The sequence below is a fragment of the Poecilia mexicana genome, unplaced genomic scaffold (genome assembly GCF_051168715.1).
Source record: "Poecilia mexicana isolate PSO_F unplaced genomic scaffold, ASM5116871v1 scaffold_11, whole genome shotgun sequence".
Classification (NCBI taxonomy): domain Eukaryota; kingdom Metazoa; phylum Chordata; class Actinopteri; order Cyprinodontiformes; family Poeciliidae; genus Poecilia; species Poecilia mexicana.
In genome coordinates, this window is record NW_028263380.1 from 12,334,210 (window position 1) to 12,351,962 (window position 17,753).

A 17,753-nucleotide genomic window follows, 5' to 3' on the forward strand; every position below is an offset into this window, starting at 1 on the left:
TCGATTTTTTTTCTAGGAAAGAAAATATCGATATATATCGCAAAATTGATATTATTACTACTTGCTACATCATTGATCCTGTCCTTTATAAACAATTTTCTTCCATCATGGGTTTGCAGGTTTATTCATTTAGTTTATGCTTGAACAAAATTAATTGCATGAACAGGACAACAATCCCAAATGCATATCAGAACTGTTTCGGAGTGGATCAAGACCGACATTAGCCTTTTTTAAGGGGACTTACGAAAGAGAACAAACCCTATTGCAAATGTGTGAACTGTGACTTAAAAGCCAGATCTGTGCCAGGAAACCAGATAAATGAAATATGCATCTGGTCAAAGCTCAACTTGCTGTTAAATGTTTAGCCAAATGTTGGTGGCGGCGCATGTATATATTAGACGTTGTATGTTTAATTTTGACATTTCAGATAATATACAAGAAGTTTTTCATTTGGTATCGTTTTTGCATGTTGCATACCGTTCCTCTCTGGATAAACAATGGCTGAATAATTGATTAAAAGCCTTAAATTAGTGACGTTATTGACCATGATCAATATTTCCAAACTTTGAAGCAATAATGTATAAATTGAAGGAAAACAAAAGGTAACAAATTGCATAAATCCCCCACTTTATACATGAGGCCTGATATTTTATTGAATGATGAAAAAAACACTTTTGGAAGCAGTACCCACAGAAGCTGGAAGAGGCAAGGCTGTCACTTTAGTTGATTTATAAGGAATTTTCTGACCGTAGCTCCACATCTGGTCCTTCTTCTGCTCGCAAGTCACACTGTATTCTTCTAAGGCTGGGGTTACCGGCGTTTTGTTTCCAAGTGGACATATTGACTTGGTTAAAGCCATTAAAGGGCCAGACACTGGAACAAATTTACTTTCCCAGGAACGAGGATGTATGTTGCTTTAAATGCATTTTTCGCTTTCTGGTCAGTTTTGTAAAAAAAAAAAAGAAAAAAAAAAAAGGTTGAATTCTTCTAGAAAAATTGTTTCCTCAACAGATGGATATTCTTTGGGCATAGATGTCAACCAATTTTTGAGTCAACTGTTTTTAAAGTCAAGCTCAGCATGCAAAAACATGTTAACTTTGTTATTGATCACCCTAAAATGAATTATTAAGATGTTGCCTCTTGAGCTGTAGTTCTTGTTCTGACAGTCATTTTCCAGGCAGCGTCTGTAGCGACTATTATCATTAGTGTCTTGGTTTCAACTCACATCGACTCATATGGTTCCTATATTGCTTCCTCAGCTAAATGTTCTGTCGGTGCTTATAGCTTGCCTCTATAAACTAGCTCCTCTATCGCCATAGCTTCTAGCTTTAAACAGTCGATCTTTAGTGTGGCCAAACTCTTCTTCGTAGCACAGTACAGCGGGACAAAAAAAAAAAACACACATTACTGCAGATCACAGTAATGTTTTCCTAACTTAAACCTCACACAGTTAATCCAATGCAGTTTTTTACATGACAAAAACATGGGTCTTTTAAATAGATGATAAATAAGCTTGTTATTTATTATCTATTTAAATTTGAATGTATTAATACCAGTTAAAATGTTTGTAATTTTTACTATTGCAGTAGTGCATAATCTTGAACTGGAAGTAAAATGATTTCAAAATTGTTTTACAAAAAAAAAATCTAAAAACCGTTGAGTGCATTTGATTTTAAATATCGGCTGAATTCCTGGTTTGTGTGAACATCTTTTGCTTAGTTAATCACATCAAGAGAATTAAATGTTAGTTCATTCTTTACAAAACCGTTTAAGCTCAGTCAGACTGGATGGATAGAAAGTGTAAAGATAGTGATTTTAAAGTCTTGTTGCAGATTCTCAGTGGGACTAAGGTCTGGATTTTGGCTGCACCCCGCCATATTTGTTCCTTTGTCTGATACTGTTTGGTCTTTCAGACACCTGGGTTATCAGCTGTAGGTGTTATCTATAGGTCTTTTAATCCTTGAGTAAAATTACAGTTACTGGTGCCGCATGTGATTACTGTAGGATGGTAACTGTTATTTATTTAATTCCATTTTATTTTCTCGTGGTTTCTCAGGTACTCAAATAAACACACTTTAGTAGTTTGTGTTCTTGGATAATAAAATGCTTGTCTAAAAAAGAAAGAATGAATGAATCATATCATATTCAGAAATCTGACATGAATGTTCAACAAACTCACCTGCTGTTACAGGCTGGTGACACTGAAGCTGTCGTCACTGGCTGGGTCCAGGAGCTGGCACAACACCCCTCCACCCTGAGCGGTCTGGGGGGGATAGCGGTGTCCCACGCCCTGGTAGGATTGCTGGGGCAGGGTGTAGCCACTGGTGTCCTCCTGATGGGGTGAGGCGTCTAGAGGAGGCTTGGAGTAAGGGGAATGAGGGAGGGGACCCTGGCGAAGACCTGTGCTCATGCTGTGAGGGACCAAATCCCGCTTGTGGGGGGCCATGGCAGAGGAAGGGCTGCGCTCCTCATAAAGCCCAGGCGTCGCGTGGGAGTGCAGGCCAGGGCTGGGGTTGGGGTGTGCGAGGGTGGGCAGGTGAGCGTTAAGGTGGGGCTGACTGCTTTGGAGGTGCGAGGCTGGATGGGTGCTGGTGTGTGAGCTCAGGTTCGTGTGGCTCTGGTGTTGTGTGTCACTCATGTGTGTGTGTGTGTTTACAGTTGGGTTAGCGAGGGAGTTAGCATGTGCATTTCCATGAGGACTTGCGTGTGGATTGCTGTGGGCATGCACGGTTGTGTTTGAGTGCGGACTGGGGCTGCCGCTGTGTGATGTCTGTCCGTACCAGTAAGGAGAGCTGCAGTAGCTGGGGGAGTCGTACTGGGAGAACTGGAGGTCTTTCGGAGGAGGTCGGTGTGACGGGCTGAGCGCTGTGCCGCAGTGGGGGGTCAAACGTGGCGAGGGGGAGCAAGAGGGGGAAAAGGTCCTGGATGGGAGAAGGTGGTAGGGCTGGGTCGGAGGAGGGGTGGGCTTGGGGGGATAAGGGGGAGACGACACACTGGGTGAGAGGGAAGAGGAGGATTCACCAGGGTATAAGGCTGGATATCGCTCTTCAGAGGACGGAGTGGAGGGATGGGCTGAGTAAGGGGAGGGGTACTCACAGGTGTCCTGGAGGTAGCTGGAAGGTGGAGCAGGATTAGGTGTGGCCAGTGGAGAAAGACTGCTACTGTCTCCGCTGTAATAATCCAGCCCCTCCTGGAACAACCCAGAACCCTCTGGACCTCCAGCTGACACCATCAGTCCCGCTCCTGACACAGAGGCCATCTTGCCTCTGCCTTTGGAGCCAGTCGGTCGCTCTCTCTGACATGAAGATAGTCCTCCTCTACCTCCTCTCGAGCCTCTTCCCCGTCCTCCAGCCCCTCCCCGCTTAGGTCCAGGAGCGGGTGTCGGGGACGGACTAGATGGTGAATCCGAATGTAAGGCAGAACCTCCTTCCTTTTCTAAATGCAGTTCAGTCCGTTTTCTGCGACCGCGCCCAGGTTTGCTCGTCCCCCCACCTTGGAAAAGGACATCCTGGCTCCAGTTGTATGACGGTCCTGAAGCACTCTCATGCCAGTCCATCATTAGTTTCTCCAGACTGGACAGACTGGATTGGCCTGCACTCACAGAGGCAGCCTCGTTCTGCCTATAGCTGCCTCCAGTGGAGCTGGGTCCGATAACAGGCGCTGTTGAGCCGACGTGTGAAGAGTCCGAGGAGGATTCTGACAGGCTCTCAGGAAACGGTTGTCGCTTAGCCTTCTGGGGTGTGTAGTTTGAGATATCCAAGATGTCTTTGGACTCATTGGAGCCATATTCACTATAGCCATGATACTGAGACCCAAAGTTGTCTGCTGACCAACCACCAAAAGCTTGCCTGAGGAAAGAAATCATACAAGCAAATTATACACTTGACATTCGACTATATTTTAGATTTCACAAGTTGATGTTACAGTTACACCAATCAGAAACAGTTACATATAAGTTCCAAAGTTTTAAAGGAATGAAACACCCCTTTTAAGGAGGAATAGGTAAATACTCTCTAGAGCACACTGGAACCTTGTCATCAAAAAGTTCAATCATGTTACCTGCAGCTCCACTGGTTGGAGTTGTACTGTTTGTAGCCCTCTGTGGCAGAGGAGCTGAAAGGGCTCCCTTTGGCCACAGACATGTACCCTCCTCCAGGTGATGTGGGTCCTGCTGACTCCCCTCTCCCCATGGGGGAATGGCTTACTGCTGGATACCCACTGTAGCCTCTCCTGGTTGCTCCCTGGTAGTTCAAATAACCCATCTGATTGGCAGGTGTCCCTTTGCCACCATAACCAAAGCTGCAGTCAGAGGACCTCTGTGGCCCTACGGGAGGAGAGCAGGAGTAACCAGAAGGGTAGTGACCATAAGAGGCTGGGTGGGGGGAGCTGGGAGAGTGCGAAAGAGATGGCGGAGTGGATTTAGGATACGTAGAGGTGGTGGGAGATACTTGGGCTAAGCTTCCATAACTATAAGGGGGTCTTGCAGAGGAGCAGTGTGCCTGTGCTGAGGCTTCCACCCCTGCATTTGCTCCTTTAGTGCTCCACTTGGGGAATGGAGGAGACCAGCTGTGAGAGGCCGCAGAGCTGGATGGATCATAGGCAGAGGATGAAGATTTCCGGGGGTCCGACTGGGAGGAGATGTCCAGGAGGTCGGAGGAGTCATCAGAATCGAGGAGGGATCGAAAATACCCAGCAAATAGTCCTTGTGAGTCCTCTCCTGCTAGCCCACCCCCTTTGCTTCCAGCTGGACCACTGTAGGCCCCTCCTCGTCCAACATTACAACTGGAGAAGCCCCCCCTTGGAGATCCACAGAGTTGATACCCACCCAAAGCTCTATCCTTATCCAAAGCCCCCTCCTCGTCCCATCCACCTGTCCCATTGGGCCAGTCCTGCCCCATGGGCACCACTCCCCCTTTAAATGCGCCGTTTTTTCTCATTCGTCTCCTTCTGACAATTTTCTCGCCCCCAGGCTCTGTTCCCACCATGCCCCCGCCCCTACCCACTCCTCCTCCCACACCCTTCCGTCTTTTCCTCGGTAATCCATGCTGAGACAGGAGGTTCAGTTTTCGCTTTTTCCCAATTGATTCAAAGAAGTCACTGAATGTGCTCTTATTGCACTCGCTGCCCATGACACCCCCTCCTGCTCCTCCACCTCTGCCGAGCCCCCCTCCTCTGCCACCCCTGGGTCGCCTAGACCCGGTGAGCCTGTGGAGCAGGGTGGATATTCCAGGGTTTTCCAAGGGGGTGTGAAAGCTTTCTGGCTCACTTGGTGTCCAGCAACGAGGAGGGGAGCAGCGACCAGTGGCAGGGGGCTGGCGGTTTAAAAATGCCAATTTGGAGAGAACATCCCCATATTCAGCTTTCACATCATTTGTGTCATTAACATAGGAGGGAAATGGACAGGGGAGTTTAGTCCGACGTCGCCTCCTGGGCTTCTTGGGCTGGTCTCCAGTAATCGCAGTAGTTCCAGCACTGGGTACTTCGACCTGTATTCCCGGTAAAGCCTGTTTAGGGGGTCGCCCCCGCCTGCGTTTGAGAATCACAGGGAGTTCTCCAGGAGGAAACATCACCATCACACTTTTCCCATTGTTCTTCATGCGGAGGAGTGCGGTTGGCTCTCGTGTCGCCTCAGACCCCTCCAGACTGCCGTCATTAGTCTTCTCAGTCCCCGTAACTGTTTCCAAACTGGAAATTTTATAGCTCTTCTGTCGGCGACTTAGGCTGACAGGAATGCGAGGCACCTTTACAACAATCTTCCTTACCTGTTGAGTAATTGGGAAATACAAAACAAAGCATTAATTTATATGTAGTTTAAGATTGAATGAAGAACAAATTATAGTAGAGTGATATGTTGGCAGCGCTTTGCAAAAGCATTCAAACTCTTTGAACTTTTCTCACATTAAATCTAGCTTAAACTACAAATATGTTACGTTGACATGATGTGAACAGACAAACTCACAATTACGGAGACGCTTAAGAACAACATCCACAGCTTTGAATAACTTGCAAAGGTTATTTCAATCATTCAAAACCCAAAAGCGTGTAAAACGGCTGCAAATTTACCTAGACATGGCTTTCTACCTAAAACTGACAGAGCTGACCAAAAGAGCACTAATCAGAGATGAAGCCAAATGTTTCATGCTAAGTCCGGAGGAGCTAAAGGGATACACCTGAGGTGGAAGAAATGTTGAGTTGTACATTTTACAAATCTGTCCTAAATGGAAAAGAGGCAAGAAGAAAGCTATTGCTGAGAGAAAGACATAAGATGCCTTGTTTGTAGTTTGCCATAAGTCTTAGGGGACGCAGCAAATAAAAGGCAGTTTGTCCTTTTCTTAAAGAGTAATACTGAAATTTTTGGCCTTCACTCGAAACCCTGCATGTAGCAAAAATACTAACACTGCACAACACCCTGAACACACCAGAACCACAGTGAAACATGGTGGAGGCAACCTCATACTCTGGGGATGCTTTCTTTTTTCAGCAGAGGCAAGAAGTCAGACTTGAAGACAGGTGAAGCTAAATAGGGGGTAGCCTGGAAGGAAACCTGCTGGGAGCTGCAGAAGACGTGACACTATGTGATTCTACAAAGAACTGTCTAAGAAGGCTGAATACCAAGTTTTGAGCTCTTTGTAAAAAAGAAAAACATGTCTCAATGTATCAATTTGAAATACACCGTCGTCTGTGGTTGCAGCAAATCAAGCTGCGAAAAGGTTCATTTTGTTGGGAGCACTTTTGCAAGGCACTTTATTTGTTACTGTTAACACACTTACACCAACATAACGGCCCTTTTTGCTGTTACTTGGAGGACAGACCCCCAAGCCTGCACCAGGTTCTTCCTTCATAGTCAACAAAGGAGCAGGTGGAGCAGATTCAAATGTGAGATGAGAGGCAGCACTCTGGCGGAGGGCCTGCGCTGCCAGACGCTGCTTTAAAATACTCTTAGGAGCTGCTTTGTGCACATATTTCAGCGGAGGCTTACACCTGGATTTAGGTCCAGGTCTGTGCCCAAGTCTGGGCCCAGGCTTAAGTAGAGGTTTGGGAGCAGGCTTAGGTTCACTCGGAGTAAGAGGCATATCTGTATGGCACGTAGGTGCAGGTAGAACAGCCTCCACAGAAGAACGCTCTTCTTTAGCATCTGCAGTGATTTCGTCCTCTTTAACCATCCAGATCTTCTCCTCTAATGTTTCCTCCTCTTCTCTTCCCCTGTCCCTGCCTGACCCTTTCCCCACATCCTCAATGCTCCGATGCAGCCGAGAGGATTTACGTAGGTGCAAGGGGAAGCGAGGACGCCCAGAGCTGCGGAGTGCATACTTCTTCTCTGTCTCTATGGGTAGAGAAGAAGGCACCATTATTGGGTTAGGACCAGAGGGGACTGGACCGTAGTTTGAGGGCGTGTCGAACTCCGCAGTCCGGGCTGCCGGGGCCTCCAGCGGATTGGTAGTTGCAGGATGATTGCCAATCGCCAAAGGCAAAGTCTGAGGTGAAGTTGTGTTCATGGCCTCTACTGTGAGAGTTTTAGAGAGTTCTGAGTCTATAGAATCACTGTGATTGCTGATTTCCATGATTCCACAGTTGTCCATGTGAGGGTTGGAGAAAGCTTCTGCGTGCACTTCCGGGTCTACGTGTGTTTGCATGTTTCTGAGAGTCGCTGAAAACGTGTCCGCCTCGGCTGTCATGCAGGTGTCAGGGTGCCTCTGCAGGTAGGTGCCGTGCCCCAGCCTTTCCTGCAGGTGAGCACCAGTTGCCAGGGTGGACGGGGAGGTGGGGGCAATGTCGGAGGTCACAAGTGCCAGTCCATCATGAAATGGATCTTGGAACGCGCCATGGAGTGTGAGCTCCCCTGTCCAGGACTCAGGTCTTCCCAGTTTCTCCAGTCTAACCACAAAACCCTTCTGCTCTGGCCGAGTCTCCCCACGACCTGCCGGAGCGCCAGTTTGGCCTGAATGCTGAGGATCCGACGAGCCACTCATCCAGTGGACAGTGCTGCAGGTAGTGGCGCAGGATGTGGAGAGGTGGTTTCAGCTGTCTCTGTATGAAACTTTCAACAGCTTGTAGGGGCAGAAGATTTTTACACCTAAAGATGGAAATAAAAATAAAAAAAACCAGGACGGTTAAAATATGTCAACACCCTCGAGTTGAATTTCAGAAATTGGGAAAGACTTTCTTTCTTCTTACTGCTGCTAAACTTTTACAGACCAGACTGTAACGAATTTGGCAACGTGCCAAAATCCTACTCTGTAATGCACCCTCTTTTATTAACTGTGCCACCCACACGCCGGCATTGTAAAATTAGATTACATTTACCATTCATACCCCACTCAGTCGGTTGCTCCGACCAAACGGCCGTGGCGCTGATTTTTGATTCTGAGGCGAGCCTGACTCGGTCTGCCTGACTGGCTCTGTTCTGCAGGGGATCATTGGGTCATCAATACTGCAGTGGAGAGCTCACAGACTTTTCTCTCTCTTCTCCCTGGCTCTGTCTTCTGCCCATGGTTGCTAGAGTGAAAGAAAAAGAAGACGGAGACAGACAGAAGGAGAAAAGGGACAGAGTAGTTGGAGAAGGTGGAGGGGAAGGCACGTGGAGAAGGGAGGAGCACAAAGAGAAAGAGAATAAGTGATTAGTACATGATGTCACAGCGCGAATTGGGCCAGACTGGAATCAGTATTTGAGAGAGGGCTGCACCGTCTCGCATCAGACACAATTATGTTAGAGGATGACTTGCAGTATAAATTGTTTAAGTTGACTTGTGGCTAAAATTTCTGATCTTTTAGCAAATTTTGGGAACATATTTAAATACTGCTTGCATGTTATGCCAATCATAGCGTCACGCCGCTCCATTATGTAAGCAACTGGGAACATTTTGCACATCCAAATCTCACTGGACAATTGAAACAATGAACTGTGGCTAACGTAGGGAGAACACATGCACATGTACAGCCAGTGTCATGTTTTCTTGCCTAAAACTCTGCAGATTCCTGTTGGGATGCAACAAGAACGAAAATGTGTAAACAACATCTGCCACCAGGGGGAAGCAGAGAGGCGGTGAAAGTCGAGGTGTTGAGAGGATGTAGAGATGAAGGTGACACAAAGACAGGAGTGATGGAGGGATAGCAGAACCTCAGAGAGGAGGAGAAGTGCAGACCCAGGATGGAAGAAACAGAAGAACGAGACTTGGACCACATGTGCTGGCCGCCACGCATGCTCGTCAGGCACAAACACAGGAAGGCTTGCAACATTTGTGAGCAGATATGCATGCACGCTGCTGGCTCTCTTAACTCTGTAGCGCACACACTCCACATTCAACACAATTATGTCCATTGTCAGATCTCTCTGCCTTTCCCTTCCAACATATGGCTCTGATTATGGAGGGAGGGAGGGAGGACATTGAGCAGGAGGCAAAGAAAGTGAGAGAATGAAAGGGTGGGAATGTATGAAAAAGCGACAGGGCTGCAGAAGAGACAGAAAAGTGAAAGATGTGACTGAAACAGGAGGGAAAGAATCGTGACTGGACAGGCAGACGGGGAAATTAAGAGGGGAAAAAAGTTGTGGAGGAGCAGGAGGAAGAGGATGAGGCAGTCGAGGAAGAGGAGAGGGGGAGTTTTGCCGGAGCTGAGTGCTGGGCTGCACGCATGAAGCGAAACAACCTCTGCTGCTCTGAGGAATGACACAACTGGGACAGACAAACATGGAGATGAACACACACACACATGCACACACTGCTCGTACTTCTTTAACCCCATCACCCACTCCCTTCTCTTCCCTTCCCTTCCCTTCCCTTCCCGCTGCCACCTCCCTGACTTTCTCTGCCGTTCTCACTTTCTCTCCGGTCTAATTAACGGCGCTCATTAATCGTGGCTTCATCTGACCAGTTTGTGAGGGAAGGAGAGGAGCACATGCTTTAATTAAGCGCCGCATCACATGTGCTCACACATACACGCTGTCACTCCCCGACACATACCAACACACACATGCAAATATGCCCCTGCAGCTTCGTCCTCCCACACATCGATTTACACATAAAGACAGACACAACACGCACACACACGCACGCATGTGCTCCCCGCACGCAAAAACAAAGACACACATGCAAATGCCCCTCTTCTGTGCTCTGCAGGGGGCATTTTGACAGGGTTTAGATGCGAGCCAATCAATTCTGCTATGATTCATTGTTTAGGCAAAGCACTCCTGGCATCCTTCAGCCGCCATTCCAATATAATCATACGTAGCGAATGTGTTTTGGTGCATTTTCCCCTGGATGGCTCTGGGGCTTTGGAACACACAGCGGCGTAGTATTGTCTCGGTGAAAACAGACGATGGTATGCGCTGCTCCCACATCATGATCTGTTGAATCTGCCGCACAAAGACGAGCTTCTTGTACGAGAAGTGTTTGAACACTTTTGATCTGGTACGGTTTTTCTTTTTCTTTTTTTTTTATTTCCTCCACTTTCTTCAAAAAAGTTTTTGGTGTTATTGTGCAAATGCGGGGAAGCCAGCGACAACAACACAACAAGCCACAGAATGCCTGTGCAGTTAGTGTGTTTGTGCAGAGACAAGAGGCTGCCAGTTTCGAGTTTGGGCAATTGCCCTGTTACGCAGTCTGGGAGGCGCAATGACTCTGTAGATGGTAGTTGTACAGCATATCTATTCTCTCCTCATCTATCTCACTGCCACAAAGGCTTGCAGACTCACAGGCCTGCCAGCAGAAACCCTCAATGAGGAACTAGACCCAGTGCGTGTGTGTGTGAGCTTGTGCACGCGTACGTGCAACTGATTGTGTGTGTGAACAGGAGTGTGCACATGTGAGAGTGTGTTTTCCTGGGTGTGTTTGTAAAAGCACTCACTGAGCTCTAACGGGTGTGCAGTTGTTGCTAAGAGACAGGCAGCAGCACCGAAACAGCATGGGGGGGTTTGAGGGGGGGGGGCACAGAAGAGAGAGGAAAAAGAGAGGTGGTGAGGAGGAGGGGAAGGGGGGAGGGAGAGAGAGAGGGGGGGGGCTCCAACAAGAGGTTTAGACAGATAAGAAGAAGGAGAGGGATGGAGGAGAGAAAGGGAAGAACGAGATGGAGAAAGTGTGCGTGAGGGCCAGGAGAGAGAGAGAAAGAGGTGGGGATGGGGTAGGGAGGGGGAAGTGGGTCAAGGGGGTCCACAGAGACCGAGTGACACGGCGTGGAAACCCAGCCAGCATCGCGGCGCCGCTCCCTCCACATCACCTCAACCCCGATGCAACCTCAACCTGCAGCCCAGACAGCCTCAGCCTCTCGCAACAACAACGGGAAACATCAGCAAAGCGGACGAGGAAGAAACGGAACAAGTTGGCGGCTATTTGAGTTTGTCTGTGAGAGATGTCTGCAGAGGAAGAGAGAGGAGGAGGAGAACTTAGTGATGTGTTGCATGATGAACAAGCCACGTCAGAGTTTAATGAAATACTTGAAAAATAAAGTTCAGCTCTATGCAGCGGCGGCTCCGACATGAACGCTGGCGCTTTCTCTCCTCTCCATTCTGAAGACTTCCAAATACATAACTTGTCAGAAACACTATGAGTTAAAACACATTGATCAATCGCTAGAATCATCAATAACTTTGTTAATAGATATATACCAATAGATATCTACCTATCTGGTAGGTAGATATCTATTGGTATCTACCTACCAATAGATATCTACCTATCTAGATCCTGTCTAGATCCTGACAGGTCTGCAGTCCTGATGCACAGCACATCCTTACACCTCTCTGTCACAGCCACCAGTAATGTCTTTAGCAATTTGTGCTGCAGTATCAAGTCTGATGAAAGCAATCACGTTGCTAACCGTCACTTCACACGTGTTTTAGCCTTGGTTCCCCCATGACCCTGCCGCAGGTTCACTATTGTTCCTTCCTTGGATCACTTTTGAAAGGTGCTGACCACTGCAGGCCAGAAACTTCAGAAGAGCTGCAGATTTGGAGATGATCAGTCCCAGGCATCCAGCCATTATGATCTCAAACCTGCTCAAACTTTTTTTCTTACTCTAATGCATTGAGCTCTGTGGACTCAATTAGGGATGCGCAATATATCGACACTAACTGGAGCAGAGAAGCAGTGGTGAAGTCAGAAGTGTGTTTTTTTTTCCCCCAGGTAGTGCGATATACATGTATATAATATCTGTAAATATCAATTATCAGCAATGACAGCAATATTATTATGGGACATAAATATCAGCCCAAATCTTCATATTGGTATATCCCTAGACTAAATGTCCACTTGCTAACGTTGAGTCTTACTAATAAGTGCGACGGCGAATAAAAAAGTGCTACGCATCTCACTTTCAGACGTAATGTTTTGCCTTGCTGGTATATAAAGTTTCTCAAATCACAAAGAGGGATCCAGAATCATCATAGACTAATTTAGACCAGATTTTATCACTTTGTGTATATTATTCTCTTGTCTAAATCTGAGGTTGTCCTTATGCCAAAGTGCAATGAATGTACCACTTTTTGTGTTTTCACAACCAGAATAAAGGTATGACAAGTCTCTAACGGTTTGGTTTTTTTTAAGTATTTTTGGCACTTGTACCCTTTATTTGATAGTGAATTGACAGTAAAGTCAGCTGTGAGAATCGGGGGCAAACATGCGGCAAACGTCAACAGGCCAGGACCCGAACCTGCGACAGCCACGTAGAGGACTCCGTACGCGGGTCGTGTGGCCTACCCCCCACAACGCTGACTGGTTTTTAAATAGTCAACATTCTCATTGATGATAAATCTAGTCAAATTAAATTCAATAGTGGTGAAAAAGTTAAATAATCCTTTAACTGAGTGAACAGTCATAACAACATACCGACTTCAGCGGCATCTGCATCTGAATTCTCATACAGATGGGGGTGCACACATCCCCACATGAAAAAGAAAGCAATAGAAAACATAGACTGGGCAACTCCAACATGACAATATTAAGACGATTTTACTTCCAGTCAGAACACAACCTAATAGAATAGAATAGAATAGAATAGAACAGAACAGGCAATGGGCAAGACACTTCCTCTACCTCTGGCGTCTCATAAAAACGAATGATTAAGCAGTATGAAGAAGAACTGTAACTCTTGAAAACTAGTACTGTTTACACTGATAGAGAAACTTTACCATAAGTAGTTTAAATTTTTTTTTTTTTTTTGCTGTTGTTATTGATGAGAAAAACAACATGATGCCATGTGTGGCACCAATCCCTGCACAGGTTGTGGATTTACAGGTCTAAGTTGTTTGAGAGATCTAGGTCCTGATTAAAGTTGGAAAAGCTAGCAGGGACTATTGGAGCAGGAGAGAACCTACCATTATTTTGCACATTTAGTTTTGAGGGGCTGCAGCTCAGCATGCACACACACACACACACACACGCACATCAGAATCCCACCAACACACTAAAACAAGAACAACCCCCCACCCCTCATCCGCCCCGTCCACCCCTCCACCCACACTCTCCTTCACCGTGACCTCTCTTCTCCTTCTCACATCCCAGCCACCCTCGACGAAGAAATCCACCACCACCTCCCCAGCTGCAGGAAATTCCTAATGATCTCCATCACCAGTGTGTGCGTGCTGCGTCTCCTGCCAAGAGCAGGCACGAGCACGCACAACAAACACGCACACCAGGCGCACAACTCAACAGAGACCAACACATAAACCATATGTGCAGACAAACACACACACACACACACACACACACACAAAAAAGCAGACAGACGTTCAGACGCACATCTAAGCAGACTTCACAAGGACCAGATACAGCGGCAGCTCAGCCAAAGATGCACGCAGGGGACTGGAGAAGAAGCGGAAAGCACGGGAAATCAGGACCCTCTCCGCCGCAACGACCACCAAAAAAAAAGCCCCACATGTGACTGCTTCGCTCCGATTTGTTTCACAGGAACATGCATGCCGAGGTTATTTTAAGACAAGGACCATAGTACCCCCTTCCTTTCTCAGACCCCCTCTGCTTGTCTCCCTCATGCTCAAGCATCCCCTCTCCTCCCGCCCCCACTTTCTTTCCCACAGCCCCCTCTCCCCAAACACTCCTTCTTGATCTCCAACTTAGCCTGACACTCTTCCCCTGCTCTTCCTCACTCTCCTGCAGGCAGTTTTCTGGCACTGCTTATGACCATCCTTTGAATCAGGTCATGTGACCAACAACAACACCAGTGGGGAACAGAGGCATGCATATGTGGATGCAGGAAAGTAAAAACAATACAGATGTAAGAAGGAAAAAAAAACATCTACCTAGCCGAGGCCGAGTCCAAGAACTCCAGTTAAATAAAGACCTAAGTGATGAATGGGGGTTTCCTGATACCTCCGAGATGTTTTTACTGGCCGTCCCCTTATGAAAGTATATCTGTGTATCCTCCAGGTTATACATTTATTTCATCCAAGCCTAATTATATAACATTGTTAATTTTAAAGTAAAGCTGGAAAGGAAACAAGCTCTCAATATCTCTAAGAAAGTGTAGGAAGCTTAAACTAGACTTTCTGGGAGTCAAGATGTTCAACTAACTAGCAGGAATTAAATAGATAAAACTACCCGAGGTTCTTTCCAGTCAAAGGTATGAAACGACTGCAATAAAATGTTTTAATTTTAGATGTACAAACTTTTAGACTGCTTAAAATGTCATTGATTAAAAATGACATATTTTCTTTGTCAAATGGAACAACTAACACTTATCCTTCAGGAAGCCAGACACATTTGGGACAAATGTTATACTCAATTAAAACCAGAATTTGATACTTCCTAATAGTGACGCAAAAATCTGTCACCTCGTTTTCCTTTATTAAATTAACAGCTGGATTAGAACAAAATGTACACAAATTGGTTTGTAAGTTTCACAGTTCTTCAGGAGAACCTATGCCGCCTGCGTGTATTTTCAGCAGAATACAGCTTTCTTAGGTATGAACAACACATAATGAACTCTTCTTCTTCGATGTTAAAAAGTACAGAAGACTTTCATTACTGTAGACTGTAGACGTTTAAAACTACAACTTCTGCTAACGCTAGCTGCTCTGCAGCGCTAGCAACTAGCTTAGATTAGCTTGTGTTTAACCGGGAACAACAGCAGATAATTCAGTGTCAGATGTGTTTTTTATTTTCTTTCTACCCTCATTTAATACAGCGCAAGAGCAAAAAGCTAGTTAAAATTCCAGCTCATGAAATTTTCTTTAATTTTTGCCGTTTGTGGTGTAAATCTGCTATTAGGTTAATCTGTTATGTCCTTCAGCCACTGTACATGCTAATGACTGGTAGTGAGTAAAAAGGCTATCACAACAGTCATTAAAATCAGAACCATCAACAGCATTTGAGCAGATTAACATAAATTCATTCAATATGAATCAGGGTTAAAATCAGAAGTGGGCTACGTTAAAATTGTGCTTTTAAATTTATGTTAAAATGTTAAAAGGATGAAAACAAGAGCTGTTAAGATTACTTACTGTCCAGTTTCTGGTATCAAGGAACACAGAGGTTTTAAAAAGTAATGATTTTAGAGCAGCTTAAATTTTCCCTCATACCAAATACAAAGTTCATATTTATTTTCATAATGCTAGAGAAAATTTCAGTGACCGGATTTTCTCTGACTGTATGCACTGTTGCCAACTCTTTAGTAAGAAAATTAATTTCAAGTCTTTAATGACATCATCACTAATTTGCATTATTAGTCACTTGCATGTAATTGTATTTGGAGCTGCAGAAGAAATGAACAACCTTGTGAAAGCTACAACAATACTAAAAGGCTCCCTAAATATGCCTAGAAAATGTAGTTTATAGTTCAGTTTTCTAGAATACTAAGGGAACTCCATTAAGCTACAGTACAGCATCTTACGACTTTTCCAACAACCTACGTTAACAACCTGAATGGTCTAAAAAGATACAAAAAAATGGAGTGAATCATTTCAATGCAGTGATTTTATCACATGCTTTGGGACCAACAACAGCACCCACCACATGTTCAGAAGAGTAAGAAAGAAATTGAATTACACAAAAACAGCAAAAGACAAAAAGCACTAGATTTGTTGCCAGTTTTTTTTTTTCTTTTTTCAAAAGCCTGAAAAGTCAATAAACATAAAAACAAAGCCGCTAAGGTGGAAACTGCAGTTTTATGGGACACGGTCACTCTGTGTTAACACACTCCCCCCACCCTCACCTGTTTCTGCAAACTGTCCATCACTCATTACAAGAAAAACTAAGTCAGCTAAGGTAATGCGTTTTTTTTTTGTTGTTGTTGGGTTTTTTTTAAGTAAAGTTAGAAAGTCAACTCTGGTGTAAAGCAGTTGATTACAGAACAAATCAGAATGAATGTTGCTTTATTCGAATGAAGAGTTGCCTTGTTTTTGTACAAATCCAGTGATGAGTGCTGCAGATGCAACTTTAACTGATACCACTACCGGTTGCAGCTAATGAAACGTTTTATTCTCCTTATTGATTTTCCTGATATTACTCCGTCCCTTGAAGTAACCATGAATCAGAAGCAGATCTTAATCTTCTTTTATTTGTACACAAACTTTGCTTGGAAATCAAGTTGGCTCGATCCTCTGACTTTCATTGTACAGAAAGAGCAGATGAAAGTTGCAGTTCATGCGTGACAAAATGTGCTATGATGTAAAGTCCAAAACGTGTTCACATATAGTCCTAATTCACAATTTCAACCCCTCGCACAAAAACACACATCAACCTCACACACACACACACACACACAAACACACACACACACACACACACACACAAAGGACACACAAGCCAGATGCTTGGACCCCTACAAACGCTCAGACCTTGAGGCCAGCGTGTTGGACAGGGGCCCCCATGCTGCGGCCCTGACTTCCCCAACTCCTCCTCCTCCTTCCTCCGTACTCCTGCTCCACAGTTGCTGTGGGAAACGCTGCAGCAGCGCCCGTTGCCAAGGAGAAGGCTGCTGGCTGTTTGAACAACAATGGCCGCCTTGTGAACATTCCAAGTGTAGGTACTGACAGCTCGTCAGCCGCAACCCCAGCAGACACACCTCAGGAGAAGGCACGCGCTCTCGCCGTCCACCCCTGCCGCACCTCTCGGGGCTCTTGGCCCCGAGCCCGAGTGAGGCAACGTAACGCATTCAGACACAAAAAAACACACACATCTGTGCAACACTCTGAGAAATTATGACTTCTACTGTCCCTCTGTGTGCCTCTGTATCTCTTTACCATCTCCTTTTCTCTCTCTCTCTCTCTCAGAAACACTCACACGTTGTGCAGTGCATTCATCCATTCCCCCCACCCCCCCTCTCCCGACTACTCTCTGTCTTTCCCTCTTATCTCTTCCTCTTTCCTCACCCCCATCCCACACCTCCCACCCCACCCCCCGCACCCCCCTTCTTCCACAGCCTCCTGCTTTCACTCGCTTTCCATCTCAGGAAGTGTGTGTTCTCACTCGCACGCACACACACACACATACACGCATGCAATCTCTATCTCTCCTGGAAGGTAGCGAATCCCTACAGTCCCTCGGGGGCATACACTTCCTCGGAGAAGGAGGGAAAGAGAAAGAGAACTTGAAACAAGAGAGGAAGAGGAGGGAGAGGGTGAGAACTGTATTCGAGGTGGGGATTTATAGACAGACCCCTTAGTGCGCTGATTATCGACTCATATTGATGGGACAATACTGATGGTGGAAATCAAGTTGGCTTTTAATGTGTGTGTGTGTGCGCGTGTGCATGCGTGCGTGTGTGTGTGTGTGTGTGTCTGTGAGGTCTCTGCTGATCCTCTGACTCAT

The 17,753-nt window shown here is 45.9% G+C and overlaps 1 protein-coding gene across 1 annotated transcript; it reads right to left on the bottom strand.

The window, feature by feature from the left end:
• Positions 1-1,847: 1,847 nt before the first annotated feature.
• ahdc1 (AT-hook DNA binding motif containing 1) lies at positions 1,848-8,073 on the bottom strand. The gene is made up of 3 exons (XM_088010212.1): positions 6,771-8,073; positions 4,060-5,762; positions 1,848-3,848 (listed from the first exon to the last, which is right to left on the bottom strand). Exons 1-3 carry the CDS (start codon positions 7,968-7,970, stop codon positions 2,186-2,188), a joined length of 4,566 nt encoding a protein of 1,521 aa, XP_087866338.1. The 5' UTR covers positions 7,971-8,073; the 3' UTR covers positions 1,848-2,185.
• Between the last annotated feature and the right edge of the window lie 9,680 nt (positions 8,074-17,753).